This window comes from Gossypium raimondii, chromosome 10 (genome assembly GCF_025698545.1).
Source record: "Gossypium raimondii isolate GPD5lz chromosome 10, ASM2569854v1, whole genome shotgun sequence".
Lineage (NCBI taxonomy): Eukaryota > Viridiplantae > Streptophyta > Magnoliopsida > Malvales > Malvaceae > Gossypium > Gossypium raimondii.
This window is the reverse complement of record NC_068574.1, coordinates 52,517,245-52,538,683: the sequence shown is the minus strand read 5'-3', so window position 1 is coordinate 52,538,683 and position 21,439 is coordinate 52,517,245. Positions and strand designations below refer to the sequence as shown.

Here is a 21,439-nt window from a genome sequence, read left to right as displayed (position 1 = left end):
CAACTTTCACAAGTCCAAATAGCAATATATTAGGATATTCATGCGTAGGCCAGTATCAGAGGAGCAATGCAATTCCTTCACCAGTGCCAAGTAAACTTTCTAGTCCTTTAATATTAGGATATAAACAGCAGCAAGGCATTGCCGGCTGGACAATAACATCTATAATATTGATTCTCACTTCCATTCATAAACTTTTTAGTCCTTTAATTTACAGGCCAGAGAAAAGCAAAATCCATACATAGATTCAATATGCCGGTATTTCCAATAGCAGGAATTAATGGTTAGAACCTTGGAATGAATAATAAATGATAGGGTAAAACAAAAATTCATTGTTCTATTTTAAAATAATAATATTCATGACCCAGCCAAAGGACAATATATTTTGTTTTTCTAGTTCTAAAATAGGACAATAATTGTAAAAAAAGATAATAAATAAGATTATTCTATTGTTTCTCTAAAGATCCCAAATTGACATACCTGCAAATTTGATTCTTAAATTATTGTGTCTCTAAAGAACGTGCGTACAGCAACACAAGGTATGTGGGTAATTTTGGACCACTCAGGTCCTTTATCCCTTTTGCACCGTTCTTCCATCATTGGACACCCCCAAAAATTTAGCTCCAAAAGCGAAGAAAGCATATTGTTTCCCGGAAGAGTATTGAGGTTTGGGCATTTTTCAATAGTCAAGCGCTGGAGAGAAGTGAGATTGCGAAAGCCATTGGAGGATAGGCTCTCCAGTTTTGGGAAATCCGAGATGTGGAGATAGGTGAGAGAGGAGGGCAGTGTGACTCCTATCTCATCTTGAGGAAATGACACTGCATCTGGACACCCATTGGATATGGAGAGAGATTTAAGACAAGTGAGTGTATGCAAATCCCTCTCAAGTATTGCCTTCCAGATATTGGGTCCACCAATTGTAAGCGATGTGAGATTGGTAGGAATCCCCTCTTCCAGAATGGATGTCACATTTGGACAACCTCTTATTTCTAATTGTTTTAGAGCGTTGAGACTGTGCATATTCCCGGGCAAAGCTTGGACACTTCTACAAGAGCTGAAGCGGAGCTCTTCAAGGTTTGTAGTGGGCAAACCACTCTCTCCTAAGGAAATCAAATTTGAACAATACTCTATGACTAATCTCTTGCAATGCTTGAGCTTGTTCAATCCTTGAGGTAAACCCTTAAGCATATGGCATTCACAGATTTCAATAGATTCAAGAGAAGAGTTATCTTGAATTTCTTGGGATATGGACTCTAGTTTTGGACACTTCTTTATTTCAAGTACTTCCAGTGTGGTGGGCAAACCACTCTCTCCTAAGGAAATCAAATTTGAACAATCCTTTATGACTAATCTCTTGCAATGATTGAGCTTGTTCAATCCTTGAGGTAAACCCTTAAGCATATCACATCCACAGATTTTAATAGATTCAAGAGAAGAGTTATCTTGAATTTCTTGGGATATGGACTCTAGCTTTGGACACTTGTTTATATCAAGTTCTTTCAGTGTGGAGGGCAACACACTTCTATTTATTCTCTTTAGAGATTCACAATCGGAAATACCCAACTCCTGAAGAACACATGCATTGTTGGAGTCAACATCCTCTCCTTCATCCAACAACAAACATTGCAAATTTTCACAACTTCCAATGATTAGCACTTCCAGATTCGAAGGTAAATTGCTCCTTGCAAGAGAAATCAAGTTTGGGCAACCGTCAAGCTCTAATACCATAAGTAATGTGAGGGAGTACAGGGTTGTCGATAGTTTTTCTAGACATTCACAATTCTCTATTGTCATATTTACAATGCTAGAAGGAATATTCCATTGCATCAATTCTTCTCTTTCCTCTTCTGTTGCTATGGATAAAAGTTCGTGGCAATTTACAATTCTCAATTATCGGGGGGACATGGATCGAATTAGCAATCCCCAATTGTTCTCTCGAGAAGAGCACAACTCCTCACAATCACCAATCTCAAACGATTCCACTTTTATTGATCTTAACCTCAAGCATTCTGCTCCCCAACGTAACTTGAAAATCCCTACAAACGAGATATTTTTTGTAGAGCTATAATCTACAAAAATTACCTTATGGCAATCATGAATTTCTAATTCTGAAAGCAATGGAAAGTTTTGAACAGAAATTCTCAACTGCCAGCAACTACGAATTGCAAGTTTCTTCAAAGAAGGAAGGTATTCCGGCATACTCCCTAACAATGAGGGACAATTTTCAATAACGAGTTCACGAAGTTTAGGGAATTTCCTAGCTTCCTCATCAACTTCACACAAGTTCCACTTCTCCCAATTAAGCATGTCCACAAACTCTAAAATCTCCAATGAAGAAAATGTGTTGGTCGTATTCTCTCCAAAGAACTCAACTCCCACAGTCCTTACATTCCACAATCCTTTAATACGTACCTCTTTCAACAATGGCAATTTCCCAATTGATGGCAATGACAATAAATTTCTACAATCATCAAGGCATAAAGATTGTAAACAATTGAAGGATGAATCTCCCACCCAATTTGCCAACATTTCACCACAATAGAACTTAATGCTGAGCTCCATGAGCTTCTTAGAAGGTTGAAGTCCATCCAACACCTTTTTCTCGACTTCTTCTCTTCTATTCTCAAAGCCTTCGCTCCACTGCAATTCTAAATTCTCAAGTCTCGACTTATCAGATAATCTAACCATCCATGCATCTTGAGGCTCAGCTATATTCTGTAATCCTGAAATACAAAGTTCACCCCTGAGATTTGACAAATTCATTAGCTCCCCTATTTTATGTCCCTTCTCTTTACCCAAAACAAAAGTGGAAAGTTTTTGAAGATTAGTTAGCCTGCTAAAGTTGCTTGCCATGCTTTTTAAGTAATATGCACCAGTGATATCAAGATAGCATAGGTTGACCAACTTTTCCATCTCAGACGGTAACTTCTCAAGGTTCCAACACCCCTTTAATAAAAAGGTTTCTAAATTGTAAAGGTTACTAACTGATTCCGGCAAGCATTTAATAACTCTATTCTTAGAAAAGTTTAGGTACCTTAAGAGTTTCAAATCTCCCACAAAATCTGGTAACATGGCGATTTGGTACTCTTCCAAAGAAAGTGCCCTCAAGCATCGCAAGTTTGGCAACAAATTCGTTAGGACATGATTGGTTAGATAGTTATCACATAGAAAGCCCGAAGAAAAGCTTAATGGAAGAAAGGTTCGTAAATGTTGCGCTTCATCAATGCCTTCAAATTTTTTGATGCCGTCAAACCTCTCAGCAATGTAAGATAAATGGCGAGCATGCTTCGAAATTTGTCGACTACCTTCTATTTTAAAGCATACTTCTCCAGCAACTGATTGAGCCAAATCATTAATGAGGTCATGCATAACAAATCCATAATTATTGTTAATGGCCACTTGGAAAAGGGACCTTGACACTAGGTCGTTGAAATACTTGTGACCCAAATCATGGATGCGCTGTTTATCTGGTTCTTCTTGTAGAAACCCTTGTGCCCTCCATAACAAGATTATTTCTTCCTTCTCAAACTCACAGTCCTTGGGAATAATGGCACAATACATAAAGCATCGCTTCAAATGTAGAGGAAGATGATGGTAGCTTAGCTGTAGAGCTGGGATTATACTTGACTGATCTTTAGATAGCTTCCATATCTCGCTCTCTAATATATCTTCCCAAGCATGAAGATCTACATTAGTGCGCAATAAGCCACCGAGGGTTTTAGCAGCTAAAGGCAAACCTTTGCATTTTCTCACCATCTTCTCAGCAACTTCCTTTAGGCTTGGATGTCCTTCAAAGTCCCTTGCTCCCAATGCATGTTGAGCAAATACAGACAAGCAATCATCATCTGACAAAAGCTCTAGAGAATGAGCATGCAAGGCACCCATTGTTGATGAAACACCGTGGTTTCTTGTTGTCACAATAATTTTGCTTCCTTGAATCCTCGTTTTGAAAGGAGATTGTAAGATAGTCCAGTTATGATAATTCTCATTCCAGACATCATCTAAAACAATTAAGAATTTTTTCCCGGACAACTCCTTCTGTAACTTTTCTTGAACTATATTCAGATCATTATCATTGCATGACACGGAAGTGATTGCTTGCAAGATTTCTTTCGTTATTCTCAAAACATCAAAATAATCAGAAACACAAGCCCATGCTTTGAGGTGAAAATGATGTTGAATGGAAGCATCATGGTAAACAAGCTGGGCAAGGGTTGTCTTACCAATCCCACCCATCCCAACGATGGGAATCACAAATTTTCTTTCGTCATCACTCTTCAAGATCAAATCAAGAATTGTCAGTTTGTCTTTGTCTCTGCCGTACACATGATTTTCAATCTCCAAAGAAGTAGGCTGCAGTCTTTCTTCTCGTCTAGTGGGTCTTTCGCAAGCAGTCATTCTTAACTCTAACTTGTTTCTCTGAGGTTCCAAATCTTTCAATTTGGCTGTAAGATCTCTTATCTTGGACACTATATCTCTGTTAAACAGAACATCATTGAATGAATGAGGAATATTGAGTCTGGATCTCTTACTTGAGCTGCCTCGACGTTCCATCATCAGATTGCGCCTGCCAATTTCGGTTGCAAACTCGTCCAAAACATCCTCCACATCGAATGCCAAGTTTTGGAGGTCGATCAACCAGTCTTTCACCAGCTGCTCTTTCATCTGTCTCTCTTCAGCATCATCAAGCACCCTACGGATCTGCTTCAGTTCCTTCTCCAAGTTCTGGATCTCCTCAAGAACCTTTTTTTGAGCAGCGAATTGCAGGAGGTCGGATGAGGCCAGCTTCTCAAGGGAAAAGTCAACGAACTTGGAGACAAAAACTTCTTTTATAGCGGACAAGGCATCAAGAAAAAGCTTGGTTGCCATCTTGCAAGGAATAAGAGTAGAGAAAGGTTGAGAAAAGAGTGTTGAGCGAAGGTAGAGGGAAGTGAATGAAGTTTGCTATCTTGCTTTTACCTCTTGATTTTCGAATCTTCCTACACAATAATTTCTAAAGAAAATGCCAGCTCTTTTCGTCGTAATTTCTACCCTTAACAGTGGGAAGCAGACAGTTAAGGTTGGCGGAATGTTAAACGGGACATTTATAATGAGAACAGACTTCAAAACGTTCGTAATAATTGCCACCCATCGGCCCACTCTCAAAAGTTGACAATGTAAGATAATTATTTACTTCTCACAAGAGACCGTGATACTTGGCAAATTTACAATTAACTTTGTTTTTTCGAAATTAAGGTAGTTGATATCTTTTATTTTAAAATAAATGATTGATTATAAAATATATTTTATTTTCATAAACGAAAAACTTATCTGAAAGAGAATTCAGTATTTCTCGATCGTGAATATTTGAATAGGGCGAATCGCCCCATGGATATTTTTGCTTCGGAACAAAAAAAATTAGAATAGAATTAAGCTCAGTCAACTAGAATGTGTATTATCCATATATTATCTATATAGAGAATTCTCCAGTTGAGAAGATCCATCGACTTGAGACTAAGAGAAAGGTCTATCTATTTTATTTAGAAATCATCTTTATAGTTAAGTTTTCATTTTAAACCTTATGAATTATCGTTGAATAAACTGCTGCAATTTGAATGAATTGATGTAAACTAAAATTTACTTGATGATGTTAATTTAATTCATTATTTTTGGTAAAATTTGAGATTTAGATACAATATTTGAAACGTTAAAATGTTCTGTTTATTTAAAATTTTAAGTTAATCATTAATATTTTTAATATTTTATCAAAATTTATTAATTTGATATGTTTATTTCAATCATATGTATCATATAAAGATAACTTAATCAACAAGTTAAGTTAACAAATTTTAATGAAAATATTAATAATATCAATATAAAAATATATACTTAATTTTTAGCTTTTAACTACATAAACTAAATCTTGTTATAAAATAAAGAGAGATTGAGAGAAGAACAAAGAAAATGGGGAGAGCAAAAGAGAGTGTATCTTATTGATCAATAGGAATATTTATAATGCTTCTCCAAAGTCTATATTTATAGGCATAAAAGTATAAACGAAGTTGAGATCTAATTCTAATCTAATAATGACTATTAGAATTTTAAGTAGATAAAAATTTATCTTGATCTTGATGGACATCCACTTAATAAGATATTCATAACACTCACCATTGGATTCCTTGGTTGATAATGTACCTCATTAAAACCTTTACTAAGATAAAAACACTATGGAAAAAAATTCCTAGTGAAGGAAAAGGAGTACACATACCTATAATACACATAACATGTTGCCTCATTAAAAACCTTACCAAAAAAACTCAATGGGGCAAAACCTTGGTTAAGGGAAAAAGAGTGCAATTCGTATTTACTCCCCCTCATGAAAACATCACATACTTTCTTATATTCTATGTATTCAATCTTGAATATTAGTTTTTCAAATGACTATTTGAATGTATTTGCTAAGCATTTATATTACTATTCTTTTGAAAGTCATGAGTGAGGGAAAATTTAGGAGAAATATGTTTTGATTTCTTCAAAAGATTTAACAATAATCATAGCAAACTTTAATCATGATTCTTCTATAAAACACAAATAAGTATTTTGGATCATTTTATAATCCTCCTTCAACTATTATTCACTAAGTTAAATTTACCACATATGTTCAAATTATTTCAATTCATATAAATGAACAATTTCTAAAATTTCAATATGCATCTAACATTCGGAATCCTTCAACGATTTTAATATAAATTTTACTATATAGTGGTTCATAAAATGTTGTAACAATAATCATTAGGCGCAAGTTAATTTTTTTGGGAATTGCCAGTTTAATAATATATCTAAAGGTTATTGCATCCACCACAAAAGAATAGTATATCTTTTCATAATCAATGTTAGGGCTTAGCGAAAGAATATTATATCTTTTCACAATTAACGTCAAGGCTTAGCGAAAAACTTCATATTTTTATTTCGCTTTTGCAAAATCCTCATTGGTTTTATACCTTTAGATATTTGGACTTCTGGTCCAAAAACTCCACGAATTTAATTGTACTTGAGTTTTGTCTTTTTATTTTGATCAATTTATTTCATATCCATATTTGTCAATAAATTTATTCAACATTTTCCTTTTATTTCATTATTTCAATAATAATATTGCATGCAAAACCATTGTCGACCACTTTTATTATTCGATTTCATATTTTCTCGAATTGACATAACTTATCGAGATCTTTTATTTTCATTATTTTAAAATTCCGTTTCAGGTACCTAAATTTCTTCTGGAGTTTTACTTATTTGTTATGTTTTGGGTCTATTCTGGAGCATCTGTGTAACACCCCTTACCCGTGTTCCTTGCCGAAACAGAGTATGAGGTATTACTAGAACTCAAACACTTATAAATTATTTTTTATAAAAAATTCGGCAGCATTTCTACTTGTTTTTACATAAAACTCCCTGCAACTTTTCAAAAACAATTTCAAACAACTTCAATATTTCCAACCAATTACAGATATATGTTCAGACATAATTTTTCCATTAATAATCACCAACATATTAAACCGAACAATACTATATATATACTTATACCACATCACATAAAGTCATCTATACATGCCATATTTCAAAAATATTAATTACAAAATACCCAAAAAGTTGATGATAGTGTGGATGATTTCCTGACTTCGTCCAAATTCCGAGCTGGCTGATGTCACTATAATCAAGGGAAAATAAAAACGAGTAAGCATATAGCTTAGTAAGTAAACATATGAAAAATAAATAAATTCCTCACATGATTACATAGTAACATAATTTTAATCATACATAAATTTCAAGGTTCGTTTAATTTCCAGCAAACTGTCTTTCTGCATCACAGATGCTAATTTATTTTTATCTGGAGCTACAAGACTCCAAATTAAGTTCCGTAAATTTTCCCCAAAACTAGACTCATATACATTTCAACCATAAAATTTTCAGAATTTTTTATTTAGCCCATTATTACAGTTTATTTTTTAAAGATTCCCCTATTTCACTACCCGATGGTTCTGACCTCCCTTTACTAAAATTTAATTAACTCCCTGTAAAAAATTTAAAAAAATGTTATTGTTTGTTTCTATTAAAAATAGACTCATTAAGGAATCCAGGAATATAAATTTTAGGCCATAATTATTTTTTTACAATTTTTGGTCATTTTCCAAAGTTGGAACAGGGGATTTCGAAATCAATCCAACCCTGTCTCAAATAAATTCAAATATCCCCAAATATACAACTCTTTTGCTTTCTCTGTTTCTTTCATATGAAAATAGACTCATTCAGCTTCAATTTCATATATTATTCAACCTCTAATTAATTTTCCACCGTTTATGGTGATTTTTCAAAGTTTCCCAACTACTGTTGTTCAAAACAGTTTTGTATTTAAATTGTTTCTTTTGTATTTTTGATATTTCCTCCCATCTTATACATGGGTTGATTAAGTATCAAACCCAATATTCCTCCCATAAACTTGTCCACCACATATAAATATTCACCTTCCCAATTTACTCGTTGAACACTCAGAATGTTAATCGTTATCGGTGGATTTAGCACTTAGCAACCACCAGTGATTCAGGGAATCAGAACTTAGCAACCCCTTTCACATTCAAAGATATGGTGGAATCAGCACTTAGCAACCACCAATGATTCGGGGAATGAGCACTTAGCAATCCCTTGGGGGAATCAGCACTTAGCAACCCCCTTCACATTTAAAATACGTTGGGATCAGCACTTAGCAACCACCAATGAATCGGGGAATCAGCACTTAGCAACCCCCTTTATATTCAAAGATACGGTGAAATCAGCACTTAGCAACCACCAATGAGTCAGAGAATCAGACTTAGCAACCCCTTGGGGGAATCAACACTTAGCAACCCCCTTTATATTCAATGTACTCCGGCTTATTTCGAGTGTTCAACCGAAACCCATATTTTCAACATTTTACCACCTTTCCCAACTTAACCACATTTTTAAGATCTTGCCGAATATTTATTCTATGTTCTATTAAATCCTAACATATATTGAATAATATCAAAATAATGCATTAAATCACATGTTTACTTATCTCAGCGCAAAATATCGTAATTTTGTAATTTACTCCACTATCTTCTCTTTTCCCCGTTTGAGGTAGTATTCTCGTCTTTCTTGATCTATAATAGCAAATTTAACTCATTTAATGTTCACATTTAATAAAATAGCCCTCCACCCAACTTTTTTGAAAAATTACAATTTTGCCCCAAACTTTTACATATTTACACTTTTATCTCTAAGCTCGAAAATTAAAATTCATCTCTTATTCTTATGTTTTATGACATGCTGAACATTTTTCCCTTCTATGACAACATCAAATCCTCACTCTAAGACACACTTTTGAACATTAGGTATTTTTATCGATTATGTCAATTTACCCGTTTTCGTTTAAAATCGCTTAGCAAAAGTTGTTTAACATAATTTCTAGCTACATATTACACCATAAAATAGCAAAATAAACACTTTTCATCTATGGGTATTTTTCCAAATATAAATCCTAGGTTAAATTATTGCTAGAATAAGCTAAATTAAGTTACCGGGACTCTAAAAACGTAAAGAACATTAAAAACGGGGCTTGGAATCACTTACTATTGAGCTTGGAAGCTTAAAAACCCTAACTATGGCTTCCCCCTTGCTGATTTCATTCACCTTGAAGAAGATGAGCACATTTTGCCATCTTTTTCCCTTTTTAATTCTTTTTATTACTAAATGACTAAAATGCCCCCATTTAAAAAAATCTATTTCACCCCTTTCTTATATCTATTTTTGACCATCAATTAACTAATGGTCTAATTACCATATAAGGACCCCCAATTTATAATTTCATAACAATTAGACACTTCAACATGTAGAACTCAACTTTTGCACTTTTTACAATTTAGTTCTTTTGACTAAATTGAGTGCCCAAATGTCGAAATTTTCTTACGAAATTTTTATGAAATTTTTCCGTGAAATTGTAGACCATAAAAATATAATGATAATCATATTTTCTCTCGTCGGATTTGTGGTCCCGAAACCACTGTTCCGACTAGGCCCAGAATCAAGCAAGACTTTTTTTTCTTCCAATGTAATAGAACCATATATGTACAAGTTATTTTGCTTAATGAAGTAAGAGAGAAAGACAACTTCTTTTCTCCTTCAGCATTCGATTTTTGCATCTGTTTTCATCTTTCAACACAAATTTTAGTTGTTTTGATCTTTGATTTGTTTAAAAGACTCAACAAAAGTTCACCCTGAGATTTGACAAATTCATTAGCTCCCTTATTTTATGTCTCTTCTCTTTACCCAAAACAAGACTGGGAAGTTTTTGAAGATTAGTCAGCATGCTAAAATTGGTTGCCATGCTTTTTAATTTATCTGCACCAGTGATATCAAGATAGCATAGGTTGACCAACTTTTCCATCTCTGACGGTAACTTCTCAGGGTTATAACACCCCTTTAATAAAAAGATTTCTAAATTGTAAAGGGTACTAACTGATTCAGCCACCGAGGGTTATCCTGTAAGTTAGTTACACATACTTTATTTTAAACAGATGTTATACTATGACTAAATTATATTTACGAAAATGATTAATTTTATAATTGTAGGAGATGGAGGACTTCTTATGTATTCATTCTTTCTTTTTAAATGTAACTTTGAGCTTTACCAATACCAAATACCAGACATCAGTAAATCAAAGAAAACTCAGTCTCAGATGTGAAGTTCGATTTGCAGCTTCTCGTATTTGATGATGTTTTATTCTTTATTTATTTTCATAGAATGCTCTGCTCCCCAACAGAAGAGATGCAAGCATAACTACAGCTCTTTTTTGGTAATTACCGCAGCACAAATAGCTCTAAATATTCTTAAAAGAAAAACACAAAGCAGCCAAGAATAATCACAGCATCAATCACATGAGACAAAATTTTTACGTGAAAAACCCCTTTAAATCAAAGGGAAAATACCACGGGACTTGAGAGTACACTCAAAACTTCACTATAATATAAAAGTGTGGCTACATGATCACAATAAATACATAACTCTATCTTAGCTATCATCAAGAAGTGATTATTCCAAAATATAACGGAAAAAGTTTGAGAAATTCCAACAATTGAGACAAACTTTGAAGCCGAAGATCCACAAGCTACAGCTATTGGTAACAAATCCGATCATGCAAAACTAACATACACGAGTCTTGTAGTCACTGTCATAAGTGTCTGCAAACAGAGATTCAAAGTGTAAATAGCTATACAGTTTTAGAGGCATGGTATGAAAGACAAGTTTTTGATACAATGGAAGGGTACCCATGTAAAGCTCATCCAAGCAGAAGCCTATGAAATTAGGAGTTGAATCAGCTCAACTCTTTCGCTGGAGAAAAGGTCTGCATTTCCCCAAGGAGTCCTGCATGTTTTGGTCAAAGGGCTTTCATTAATTGTTAACTAATCAAATGATGTGAAGCCCAAGGAAGTTTATCTAAGTTTTCCTAATTAGCAAATTAGGAATAAGAGAGCTTATCTAAGTTTCCCTAATTAGAAAATTCTAAAGGTTACAAATAAATTCAGATGCATTTGTAAATTCTCATATACCTCAGACATCCTCTTCATCGGATTTCAGCCAAATTCCTCTTAATAACAAATAAATTCAGGTGCATTTCCAATTATAATATACTTGTGATTGGGATGTCAGCCAAATTCCTGATAAACTAACACCAATCATCTTTTGTTCTTCATCAGTTTTGCATCATTTGGTTGGAAAGGCTGTTTTGTCACATTTGACAGAGGAGCAACTGCAAGAACAAAATATGAAGGTGTGTTATAAAAGTTGCATCATATCCGAATAGCAATATATAGAAGAAACTAAAAGAGAGATGTAAATTAGGATATTCATGCGTAGGTCGGTATCAGAGGGGCAATGCAATTCCTTCATCAGTGCCAAGTAAAACATATTAAACAGCAGCAAGGCATTGCCGGCTAGACAATAACATTAATTATATTGATTCTCACTTTCATTCATAAACTGTTTAGTCCTTCAATTAATGGTTAGAACTTGGATGAAAAATAAAAAAAGGGTAAAACAAAATTTTGTTGTTTCTTTTTTGGTACATGCAAAATTGTATAGTTTAGATTAAAACCATCTGGTGCTTCACTTAACTATGCAGAAACCATTACAAAAATTAATTATTCTATTTTTCAGTGAATATTAAAATAACTCGTATTTTAAAATAATAATATTCCTGACCCAGCCAAGGGACAATATATTTTGTTTTTCTAGTTATAGAATAGGACAATAATTGTAAAAAAGATAATAAATAAAATAAAATTTGTATGAGATATACTGAACCCAAATTGACATACCTGCAAATTTGATTCATAAATTATTGTTTCTCTAAAGAACTTGTCTCTGAATCATCAACAGACTATTAATTCCAAAATGCAACACAAGGTATGTGGGTAATTTTGGACCACTCAGGTCCTTTATCCCTTTTGCACCATTCTTCCATCATTGGACACCCCACGATATTTAGCTCCAAAAGCGAAGAAAGCATGTTGTTTCCCGAAAGAGTCTTGAGGTTTGGGCAATTTTTGATAGTCAAGTGCTGGAGAGAAGTGAGGTTCCGAAAGCCATTGGAGGATAGATTCTCCAGTTTCGGGAAATCCGAGATGTAGAGATGGCTGAGAGAGGAGGGCAGTGTGACTTCTATCTCATCTTGAGGAAATGACACTGCATCTGGACACCCATTTGATATGGAGAGAGATTTAAGACAAGTGAGTGTATGCAAATCCCTCTCAAGTATTGCCTTCCAGATATTGGGTCCATCGATTATAAGCGATGTGAGATTGGTAGGAATCCCCTCTTCCAGAATGGATGTCAAATTTGGACAATTCCTTATTCCTAAATTTTTTAGAGAGTTGAGACTGTGCATATTCCTAGGCAAAGCTTGGAGAAGTATACAAGAGCGGAGGCGGAGCACTTCAAGGTTTGGGGTGGGCAAACCACTGTTTCGTAAGGAAATCAAATTTGAACAATTATTTATCCATATGCTCTTGCAATGCTTGAGCTTATTCAATCCTTGAGGTAAACCCTTAAGCATATGACATCTATCGATTACAACAGATTCAAGAGAAGAGTTATCTTGAATTTCTTGGCATATGGACTCTAGCTTTGCACACTTGCTTATTCGAAGTTCTTTCAGTGTGGAGGGTAACTCACTTCTATTTACTCTCTCTAGAGATTCACACTTGAAAATATCCAACTGCTGAAGAGCATATGCATTGTTGGAGTCAACATCCTTTCCTTCATCCAACAATAAACATTGCAAATTTTTACATTTAATAATCCTTAGCACTTTCAGATTCGAAGGTAAATTGCTCCTTGCAACAGAAATCAATTTTGGGCAACCGTGAAGCTCTAATTCCATAAGTAATGTGAGGGAGTACAAGGTTGTCGATAGTTTTTCTAGCCTTCCCCAATTCCTTATTGTCATTCTTACAATGCTAGAAGGAATCTTCATTTGCATCAATTCTTCTCTTTCCTCTTCTGTTGCTATGGATACAAGTTGCGAACATTTTTCAATTCTCAAATCTTGGGGGGATATGGACTGAGCTAGCAATCCCCAATTGTTCTCTCGAGAAGAGCACAACTCCTCACAATCACCAATCTCAAACGATTCCACTTTGATTGATCTTAACCTCAAGCATTCTGTTGCCCAACTAAACTTGGAAATCCGAACAAACGAGATTCTTTTTATAGAGCTATAATCTACAAAACCTTTATAAATTACCTCGTGGCAACCATGAATTTCTAATTCTGAAAGCAATGGAAAGTTTTGAACAGAAATTATCAACTTCCCGCAACTACGAATTGCAAGTTTCTTCAAAGAAGGGAGGTATTCCGGCATACTCCCTAACAATAAGGGACAATTTTCAATAAAGAGTTCACGAAGTTTAGGGAATGTCCTAGCTGCCTCATCAACTTCACACAAGTTCCACTTCTCCCAATTAAGCATGTCCACAAACTCTAAAATCTCCAATGAAGAAAATGTGTTGGTCTTATTCTCTCCAAAGAACTCAACTCCCACAGTCCTTACACTGCGCAAACCTTTAATACGTACCTTTTTCAACAATGGCAATTTCCCAATTGATGGCAATGACAATAAATTTCTACAATCATCAAGGCATAAAGATTGTAAACAATTGAAGGATGAATCTCCCAACCAATTTGCCAACATTTCACCACAAAAGAACTTAATGCTGAGCTCCCTGAGCTTCTTAGAAGGTTGAAATCCATCCAACACCTTTTTCTCCACTTCTTCTCTTCTATTCTCAAAGTCTTTGCTCCACTGCAATTCTAAATTCTCAAGTCTCGACTTATCAGATAATCTAGCCATCCATGCATCTTGAGGCTCAGCTATATTCTGTAATCCTGAAATACAAAGTTCACCCCTGAGATTTGACAAATTCATTAGCTCCCTTATTTTATGTCCCTTCTCTTTGCCCAAAACAAAACTGGAAAGTTTTTGAAGATTAGTTAGCATGCTGAAATTGCTTGCCATGCTTTCTAATTTATATGCACCAGTGATATCAAGATAGCATAGGTTGACCAACTTTTCCATCCCTGATGGTAACTTCTCAAGGTTACAACACCCCTTTAATAAAAAGGTTTCTAAATTGTAAAGGGTACTAACTGATTCCGGCAAGCATTTAATAACACTATTCCTAGAAAAGTTTAGGTACCTTAAGAGTTTCAAATCTCCGACAAAATCTGGCAACATGATGATTTCGTACCCTTCCAAAGAAAGTGCCCTTAAGCATCTCAAGTTTGGCAACAAATTCGTTAGGACATGATTGGTTAGATAGTTATCAGTTCGAAAGACCGAAGAAAACCTTAATGGAAGAAAGGTTCGTAAATGTTGCGCTTCATAAATCCCTTCAAATTTTTTGATGCCGTCAAACCTCTCAGCAATGTAAGATAAATGGCGAGCATGCTTCGAAATTTGTTGGCTACCTTCCATTTTAAAGCATACTTCTCCAGCAACTGATTGAGCCAAATCATTAATGAGGTCATGCATAACAAATCGAGAATTATTGTTGATGGCCACTTGGAAAAGGGACCTTGACACTAGGTCGTTGAAATACTTGTGACCCAAATCATGGATGCACTGTTTATCTCGTGCTTCTTGTAGATACCCTTGTGCCCTCCATAACAAGATTATTTCTTCCTTCTCAAACTCATAGTCACTGGGAATAATGGCACAATACATAAAGCATCGCTTCAAATGTAGAGGAAGATGATGGTAGCTTAGCTGTAGAGCTGGGATTATACTTGACTGATCTTTAGATAGCTTCCATATCTCGCTCTCTAATATATCTTCCCAAGCATGAAGGTCTACATTAGTGCGCAATAAGCCACCGACGGTTTTAGCAGCTAAAGGCAAACCGTTGCATTTTCTCACTATCTTCTCAGCAACTTCCTTTAGGCTTGGATGTCCTTCAAGGTCCCTTGCTCCCAATGCATGTTGCGCAAATACAGACAAACAATCATCATCTGACAAAAGCTCTAGAGAATGAGCATGCAAGGCACCCATTGTTGATGAAACACCGTGGTTTCTTGTTGTCACAATAATTTTGCTTCCTTGAGTCCTCGTTTTGAAAGGAGATTGTAAGATAGTCCAATCATGATAATTCTCATTCCAGACATCATCTAAAACAATTAAGAATTTTTTCCCGGACAACTCCTTCTGTAACTTTTCTTGAACTATATTCAGATCATTATCATTGCATGACACGGAAGTGATTGCTTGTAAGATTTCTTTCGTTATTCTCAGAACATCAAAATAATCAGAAACACAGGCCCATGCTTTGAGGTGAAAATGATGTTGAATGGAAGCATCATTGTAAACAAGCTGGGCAAGGGTTGTCTTACCAATCCCACCCATCCCAACGATGGGAATCACAAAATTTCTTTCGTCGTCACTCTTCAAGAGCAAATCAAGAATTGTCTGTTTGTCTTTGTCTCTGCCATACACATGATTTTCAATCTCCAAAGAAGTAGGCTGCAGTCTTTCTTCTCGTCTTGTGGGTCTTTCGCAAGCAGTCATTCTTAACTCTAACTTGTTTCTCTGAGGTTCCAAATCTTTCAATTTGGCTGTAAGATCTCTTATCTTGGACACTATATCTCTGTTAAACAGAACATCATTGAATGAATGAGGAATATTGAGTCTGGATCTCTTACTTGAGCTGCCTCGACGTTCCATCATCAGATTGCGCCTGCCAATTTCGGTTGCAAACTCGTCCAAAACATCCTCCACATCGAATGCCAAGTTTTGGAGGTCGATCAACCAGTCTTTCACCAGCTGCTCTTTCATCTGTCTCTCTTCAGCATCATCAAGCACCCTACGGATCTGCTTCAGTTCCTTCCTCAAGTTCTGGATCTCCTCAAGAACCTTTTTTTGAGTAGCGAATTGCAGGAGGTCGGATGAGGCCAGCTTCTCAAGGGAAAAGTCAACGAGCTTGGAGACAAAAACTTATTTTATAGCGGACAAGGCATCAAGAAAAAGCTTGGTTGCCATCTTGCAAGAAATAAGAGTAGAGAAAGGTTGAGAAAAGAGTGTTGAGCGAAGGTAGAGGGAAGTGAATGAAGTTTGCTATCTTGCTTTTACCTCTTGATTTTCGAATCCTCCTACACAATAATTTCTAAAGAAAATGCCAGCTCTTTTCGTCGTAATTTCTACCCTTAACAGTGGGAAGCAGACAGGTAAGGTTGGCGGTAATGTTAAATGGGACATTTATAATGAACGTAATAATTGCCACCCATCGGCCCCACTCACAAAAGTTGACAATGTAAGATAATTATTTACGTCTCACAAGAGACCATGATACTTGGCAAATATACAATTAACTTTGTTTTTCGAAATTAAGGTAGTTGACATCTTTTATTTTAAAATAAAATTATAAAATATATTTTATTTTTATGAATGAAAATTTTATTTAAAAGAGAATTCAGTACTTCTCGGTCGTGAATATTTGAATAGGGCAAATCGCTTTATGAATATTTGATTAAATGCTAAAGTTACATATTTTATGTAATTAAATTGGTTAATTTATGAGAGTGCACCACTAATTTTTCCATGTTTATATTGAATTTTGTGCAGGGATGCAATTTGAGGCTAAATAGAAGAAAAAGGAAACAATTGGGCTAGATTGAAGAAAGAAGCAAAGAATAAGGGCCAAAGCAGAATTTTTCCAAAATATAATTAGCTGAAATTTTTGCTGACTTAGTAGGAGATTATGTAGGGATTTTTAATATTTTTCCTTGATTTTCTATGATTAGTGGCTCTAGCAAGGCCACTAGTATAAATAGGAGGCTACATTGTTCAATTATTCATCAAGTCATAAATCAAGCTTTCATCTTTGAATGCATTCTTTTCTTCATTTCTCACATAGCATTTTGTTGTTTTTAGTTTCTTTTTCTTCAATTTATTAATTCCTAGTTAGCCACCAACTTAAACCATTTGCAATTCTTTTTTCAAATTCCCTTTTCATTTCCAGTAGCTAACAATCCCACTTTAATATATTACTAAATTTTCAGTCCCCATACTTCGTCACACCACCCATCCTTTTCACCCATTTTTTTTACCTTATTTAATTTATCCAATACCAACATGCCCCAAACCTTCGCCAACTAAATCTATTTTCAGCTTTAGGTCGGAGTTAGCCTCGTCAAGACCCGTGAGTTACGAACCTGAGCAAATTAACTCCTAAAATTCCAGTACTTATTATTTCTCTGGATTAAGAATATGATTTTGTCAACTCACAAAGTCAAATCAACACTAAGTCAGAAAAGACGTCGTTTGATTTAGTGTGGTTAGGCGTACAGTTGAAATTCCAAAATGATCGATTGTCTAATCGGTTTTCTGTGAACTCATTGGCGTGCCAAGTGGAGATTGTTGTTTGGTTCCGTCAAGGGAAGTAGTAACCGGATTTAAATGTCCCACGCGGTTGAGGGCATTGGTTCGAGCTAGGCTCTTCTAGAACGCAAAGCTGCCGGAGTTCTAAATCACGAACGTTTCGTTGGTTGTTCGATCGGTAAGAGTTAGTTATTGGACGTTCCATAACTAATTTACACAAGGAAGAGTTGGTGTCCGAGGCGTCCTTGGTAGCTATAACTAGCTTATTGGAAAAGAGGAGTTCATTTAATTTCGAGGATCGGTTCAAAGACGAGAAAAACCCATGTCTAAAGCTGAGCTTAATTTAATTAATTTCTCTTCAGATTTATTTAACTGTTTTTATTTAATTCTCAAATTTTACTTTTCACGCATTTTTTTCCTGTTTATTCTTGGTTCCAGGTTTTCAATTTTATTCTCCCCCCAAATTTCTTGGGCACGACAACTGCCCAGACACGAATCTGATCGAGAAATAAAAATAACTTTCAGTAAACCCAGTCTCTGAGGGATCGACCCTACACCTATACTGCTTAAATTGCAAATTAGGCGTAGGTTTATACTGGTGGATTCGACACCCATCAATATTTTTGCTTCGGAACAAAAAAAAATTAGAATAGAATTAGGCTTGGCCAACTAGAATGTGTATTATCCATATATTATCCATATAGGGGATCCTCCAGTTGAGAAGATCCATCGACCTGAAATTAAGAGAAAGTTCTATCTATTTTATTTAGAATTCATCTTTATGGTTAAGTTTTCATTTTAAACCTTATGAATTATTGTTGAATAAATTGCTGCAATTTGAATGAATTGATGTAAACCAAAATTTACTTTATGATGCTAATTTAATTCATTATTTTGGTAAAATTTGAGATTTAGATACAATATTTGAAACCTTAAATTGTTTTTTATTTAAAAATTTTAAGTTAATCATTAATATTTTTAATATTTTTATCAAAATTTATTAATTTGATATGTTTATTTCAATCATATGTATCATATAAATATAACTTAATCAACATGTTAAGTTAACAAATTTTAATGAAAATATTAATAATACCAATATATATAAAAAATATATACTTAATTTTTAGCTTTTTAACTACATAAACTAAATCTTGTTATAAAATAAAGTGGAGATAGAGATTAGAACAAAGAAAATGGGGAGAGCAAAGAGAGAGTGTATTTTATTAATCAATAAGAATATTTATCTTGCTTCTCCAAAGTCTATATTTATAGGCATAAAAGTATAAATGAAGTTGAGATCTAATTCTAATCTAATAATGACTATTAGAATTTTAAGTAGATAAAAATTTATCTTGATCGGGATGGACATCCACTTAATAAGATATTCATAAACCTCCCCATTGGATATTCCTTAGTTGATAATGTATCTCGTTAAAACCTTTACTAAAATAAAAACACTGTGGAAAAAATTCCTAGTGAAGGTAAAAGAGTACACATATCTATAATACGCATAATATGCTGCCTCATTAAAAACCTTATTGGAAAAACTCAATGGGACAAAACATTGGTTAAGGGAAAAAGAGTGTGGTTCGTATTTACTCCCCCTCATGAAAACATCACATACTTTCTCATATTCTACATATTCAATCTTGAATATTAGTTTTTCAAATGACTATTTGAATGTATTTGCTAAGCATTTATATTATTATTCTTTTGAAAGTCATGAGTGAGGGAAATTTTGGGAGAAATATATTTTGATCTCTTCAGAAGATTTAACAATAATCATAGTAAACTTTAATCATAATTCTTCTATAAAACACAAATAAGTATTTTGGATCATTTTATAATCCTCCTTCAACTATTATTCACTAAGTTAAATTTACCACATATGTTCAAATTATTTCAATTCATATAAATGAACAATTTCTCAAGAATTTCAATATGCTTCTAACATTCAAATCCTTCAACGATTTTAACATAAACTTTACTACATAGTGATCATAAAAGATTGTAACAATAATTATTAGGCGCAAGCTAATTTTTTTAGGAATTACCGGTTTAATAATATATCTAAAGGTTATTGCATCCACTACAAAAGAATAGTATATCTTTTCATAATTAATGTTAGGGCTTAGCGAAAGAGTATTATATCTTTTCACAATTAACGTCAGGGCTTAGCGAAAAACTTCATATATTTATTCCGCTTTTGCAAAATCCTCATTGGTTTTATACCTTTAGATATTTGGACTACTGGTCCAAAAACTCCACGAATTTAATTGTACTTGAGTTGTGTCTTTTTATTTTGATCAATTTTTTCCATATCTACATTTCTCAATTGATTTATTCAATATTTTCCTTTTATTTTATTATTTCAATAATAATATTGCATGCAAAATCATTGTCGACCACTTTTCTTTTTCGGTTCCATATTTTCTCGAATCGACATAACTTATCGAAATCTTTTATTTTTATTATTTTAAAATTCAGTTTCAGGTACCTGAATCTCTTCTGGAGTTTTACTTATTAGTTATATTTTGGGTCTATTCTAGAGCATCTGCCTCCACTATATGACCATCAAGAAGAATTTTCATCTTTGGAACCGATCAATCTAATTGTCCTACTGGGACTTTGATTCAAATTAAAATATTAACTTGATTATTCTCATTAAGTTTGTAAATACATCTGACAGTTAACTTGTAATGAGTTATCCTTGTTGAACTTTTGGTTCAAATTACTCTCCCACTAACTCATTACAAATTATTATTTCTCTCCCCCTAATGTCGGGAAAACTATTGCATCAAAATTGTAATCACAAATCATATCATAATTCAATCTTCAATACATTCAAAACATCTAAAAATACAAAGAAACTTGTAATTAATATATATTCTCAACTTAGTCATATGTATCATATAAATATAACTTAAAGATGCACCCTCATGATCAATCCATAATAATTATTATCAAATTACATTGACAATGAACTTGGGTTAATAGCAACAATGGTAAAGATCCCCAAAAGACTCTTCAGTACTAGTGGTACACAAAATCAATTCCGAAATGATTTAACCTTTTCCGAAACGAAATTTTGTGAAAACAAAACTAAAAGCAACAACTAAAATTATAAGTAGTAATACCAGCATGGCTTTTAGAGAAAATAAAACAGAATATTATCATCGATCATCACCGCTTTTAGAAAAAGCATATCAAACTTTCTTTTATAAACATGTTTTTTGTTCAATAGCACCCAATCCAACAAGAGCGGGGTCAAAGGGGGCTGCTAGGAGCTCCGCCCCGTCTCCCGTCTCCCTAGAAAATGAAAACTCCACCTTTGATCTTTTAAAAGTTATAAAATTTTAAATTAATACATAATAAACTTTCACTTTATTTTTTAAAAATGATGAAATTTTGATTTAATTTTTAAAAATCTATAAAACTATAAACTATTAAAATAATAAAATTTTGTGCTCTAATAAAAAATATAACTTAATTTCATAAAAAAAAATTGGCAACTTGTC

At 34.0% G+C, this 21,439-nt stretch overlaps 3 protein-coding genes across 7 annotated transcripts in view; all 3 read right to left on the bottom strand.

Annotated features, from left to right (window-relative positions):
• LOC128031959 (putative disease resistance RPP13-like protein 1) overlaps window positions 1-5,036 on the bottom strand; it is a 62,962-nt gene extending 57,926 nt beyond the window's left edge. For 3 of the 4 annotated variants that reach the window (XM_052622699.1, XM_052622700.1, XM_052622697.1), the window contains exon 1: window positions 478-5,036. In XM_052622699.1, coding sequence (XP_052478659.1) covers window positions 1,888-4,866 — 2,979 coding nt within the window. In that variant the 5' untranslated portion in view covers window positions 4,867-5,036 and the 3' untranslated portion in view covers window positions 478-1,887. The remainder of the gene's footprint in view (window positions 1-477) is intronic. The other variant, XM_052622698.1, reaches the window with a different exon arrangement.
• The window catches only part of LOC105776268 (putative disease resistance RPP13-like protein 1), a 44,345-nt gene extending 27,598 nt beyond the window's left edge, over window positions 1-16,747 (bottom strand). The window contains exons 1-4 of one of the 2 annotated variants that reach the window (XM_052622691.1): window positions 12,367-16,747; window positions 11,599-11,798; window positions 11,317-11,413; window positions 10,938-11,229 (exon numbers count right to left, since the gene is read on the bottom strand). In XM_052622691.1, the coding sequence (XP_052478651.1) occupies window positions 12,432-16,376 (3,945 nt within the window). In that variant the 5' untranslated portion in view covers window positions 16,377-16,747 and the 3' untranslated portion in view covers window positions 10,938-11,229; window positions 11,317-11,413; window positions 11,599-11,798; window positions 12,367-12,431. Of the gene's footprint in view, window positions 1-10,937; window positions 11,230-11,316; window positions 11,414-11,598; window positions 11,799-12,366 lie in introns of those variants that run through there. The other variant, XM_052622692.1, reaches the window with a different exon arrangement.
• LOC105776259 (putative disease resistance protein At3g14460) lies at window positions 493-1,725 on the bottom strand. Its single transcript, XM_052622510.1, has one exon. It carries the CDS (start codon window positions 1,723-1,725, stop codon window positions 493-495), a length of 1,233 nt encoding a protein of 410 aa, XP_052478470.1.
• Window positions 16,748-21,439: the final 4,692 nt, after the last annotated feature.

Coding starts and splice junctions, on each gene's coding strand:
- LOC105776259 (XM_052622510.1), bottom strand. CDS start 1,725: ATGGTATTAGAGCTTGACGGTTGCCCAAACTTGATTTCTCTTGCAAGG.